We start from the raw sequence: 2,415 nt of genomic DNA on the forward strand, positions 1-2,415 counted from the left end.
ATGTAAGTGAAGGGATGAATTTGTAGATGTATTTATTTTTTATTTTTTTATATGAAATGGATAAATTTTAATTATTTTGAGAGAAATTTGTTAAAAATAAATAATTTAAGGAGTAAAATTCTATAAGTATTATTATTCGGATGTAAAAATCTCATTCATTAGTCCAAAATTTATACTATTATTAGTTTTCTTCTTTCACATTTTTTTTTTTTTGTTTAGTTTTTTTTTATCTGATATATTTAATCACACCAAATAGCAGGCATCTTTTATAACAACATTACTGTCATTATTCAAACAATGTCTGTTGTCGTTTTGACCTCAATTGTCGTTTTTTAATGTATTTGTCGTTAATTGATGGTCAATTTAATTTTAGCCTTTAGTTTGCCTAAAAGGGCTATAAAGTTATTTTCCTTAAACCCAATCGCAAACCCTAAATCCCAAACTCCATAACTCTTTCAGACCAAGATCAGTACTATAGGATTCTTTTTCTGATTACTGAGGTACTATAGGATTCTATTTCTCAAATTCTTCTACTAAGATTTCGATTTGATTTATTATTTTGGGGGTGGGTTTTCAGATCGAAGAAAATGGGTGACAAGAAAAAGAAAGCTACGATCTTCATTCGACTTGTTTCAGCTGCTGGAACTGGGTTTTTCTATGTGAAGAAGAAGCCATCGAGAATGGTGGAAAAGCTTGAGTTTAGGAAATTTGACCCTCGAGTGAATCGTCATGTCCTATTCACTGAGGCCAAAATGAAATGAAGTGAAAATAGACCAAAAATTGGGTCCATAGGTTTGTTATTGTTAAGCTTTATTTCTTCTTTATTTTGTTCAATACTCAGATTTTTTTTATGTGTCTTTTTTAGACAATCTTGTTCTATGATATGAAATAGAATCGGGTTCTAATTATTAATTGATTCTGCTAGTGGGTTTATTCTCTCAAGCTATATTGAATGAGAGAATTGATTCATATCTGATTTTTATTGAAAAATAAAGTAAAATAAAGATTATGTATGTATATATTTTGTTTCTTCACAATTTTTCCATGAATTCTCACAATGAATTTTGAATGAACTATATTGTGTGAGTGTTGTTGTTGTAATTATTATTATGTGAAATGGTCTTGTGTGCTATTGGGTTGATACTTTGTGATGATTAATGTTATAGCTTTAAAAAACTTGAGAACCTGAATTGAGTTATTGAATGAACTATTTCTCTTGTGTTATTGAGTTGTTTGTGGAATGGTCTTATTATTATTATTTTTGTTTATTGTAAAGTCAAGACTGTTCTGGCTGAAGGTTAGGTTAGGCAGATATTCTAATTTGTTTAGTGTATAAGTACTAACTAGAGGTTCTAATTTTCTTTTAATCCCTTAATTATAATTGTATCATCTATAGTTTGTGATCAAATAATTATACTATATTTTGTTGGATAGGATATGATAAAGTAGGATTTACATAAGATTTTTGTTCTGAGATTAGTGTGGATAGTGAAACAATTAATCCAACCCCAACATGAGATAAGTGGTATGATTTGATCATATCATAAATTGTTTTCTTATAATTTATTATTGGAAAGTTAGTCAATTCATTCATTGGTGACTTATAAATTATTGTAATGTATGATTTTGATTCATTAAGTTCACCAATATGAATTCTGTTTGCTCTGATAATTATTCAACTTCATATTCATATTCCAACTATTACAATTAAAACGAAGAGAAAAGGACATAGGAATTTTAATGCAAATTGTATCATTGACTCACTACTTGTATTTAGACAACGCATTAAACCTATTTGATTTATATAAATATCAGTATGTATAGATATGTTTTAAAGAAACCTAACTGATATTGACAATGGGTGATAGTGTGTTTGTTTGTTCCCATTAGGTTGTGAGTGGGATTATAGTGAAGGCCTTTGAGAATATTTTTTTTTTTTCACTAACATTCCAAAGTAACAAACAATATTTCTAGAAGGTCTTTAGCCTAAACACAAGGCCATTTGGTTGAAAAAAAGGGCAAGAATTTATAATTTATAAATGCATCCGAATTTTCAAAAATTTGACTTAAATTGATTTTTAGTACTTTTTTTAATTGTTCATTTACTTTCTTTTGTGATAATTTTAATTATTTTATTTTATTTTGTTTTTGTATAAATATATTTTATTTTTACTCTAATAAAACTTTATATATTTTCTTGGTTTTTTTTTTTGTTGATATTTAAAAAATATTTTATTTTATATACTTATTTTTATAGAATGTGGGAAGGATGAGGAAAATTAGATATAGTGCATTCATACCTTTAGGGGCTGTGGGAACTTTGATGAATATTTTAACAAAATACGGAAGTGTTCTAGTGTGTGTAAAGTGGAAAGAGTCTCACATGAAATATGAGTCCTTGTGCAACTTTGACAC

At 27.3% G+C, this 2,415-nt stretch overlaps 1 protein-coding gene across 1 annotated transcript; it reads left to right on the top strand.

Moving 5' to 3' along the window:
* The first annotated feature begins 345 nt into the window (after positions 1 to 345).
* Positions 346 to 1,019, top strand: LOC115703901 (uncharacterized). Its single transcript, XM_030631137.2, has 2 exons — positions 346 to 500; positions 578 to 1,019. Exon 2 carries the CDS (start codon positions 588 to 590, stop codon positions 759 to 761), a length of 174 nt encoding a protein of 57 aa, XP_030486997.1. The 5' UTR covers positions 346 to 500; positions 578 to 587; the 3' UTR covers positions 762 to 1,019.
* Positions 1,020 to 2,415: the final 1,396 nt, after the last annotated feature.

This window comes from Cannabis sativa, chromosome 1 (genome assembly GCF_029168945.1).
Source record: "Cannabis sativa cultivar Pink pepper isolate KNU-18-1 chromosome 1, ASM2916894v1, whole genome shotgun sequence".
NCBI lineage: Eukaryota > Viridiplantae > Streptophyta > Magnoliopsida > Rosales > Cannabaceae > Cannabis > Cannabis sativa.

Bases quoted from the DNA above. Each gene is read 5' to 3' on its own strand.
- LOC115703901 (XM_030631137.2), top strand. From the start codon at position 588: ATGGGTGACAAGAAAAAGAAAGCTACGATCTTCATTCGACTTGTTTCA.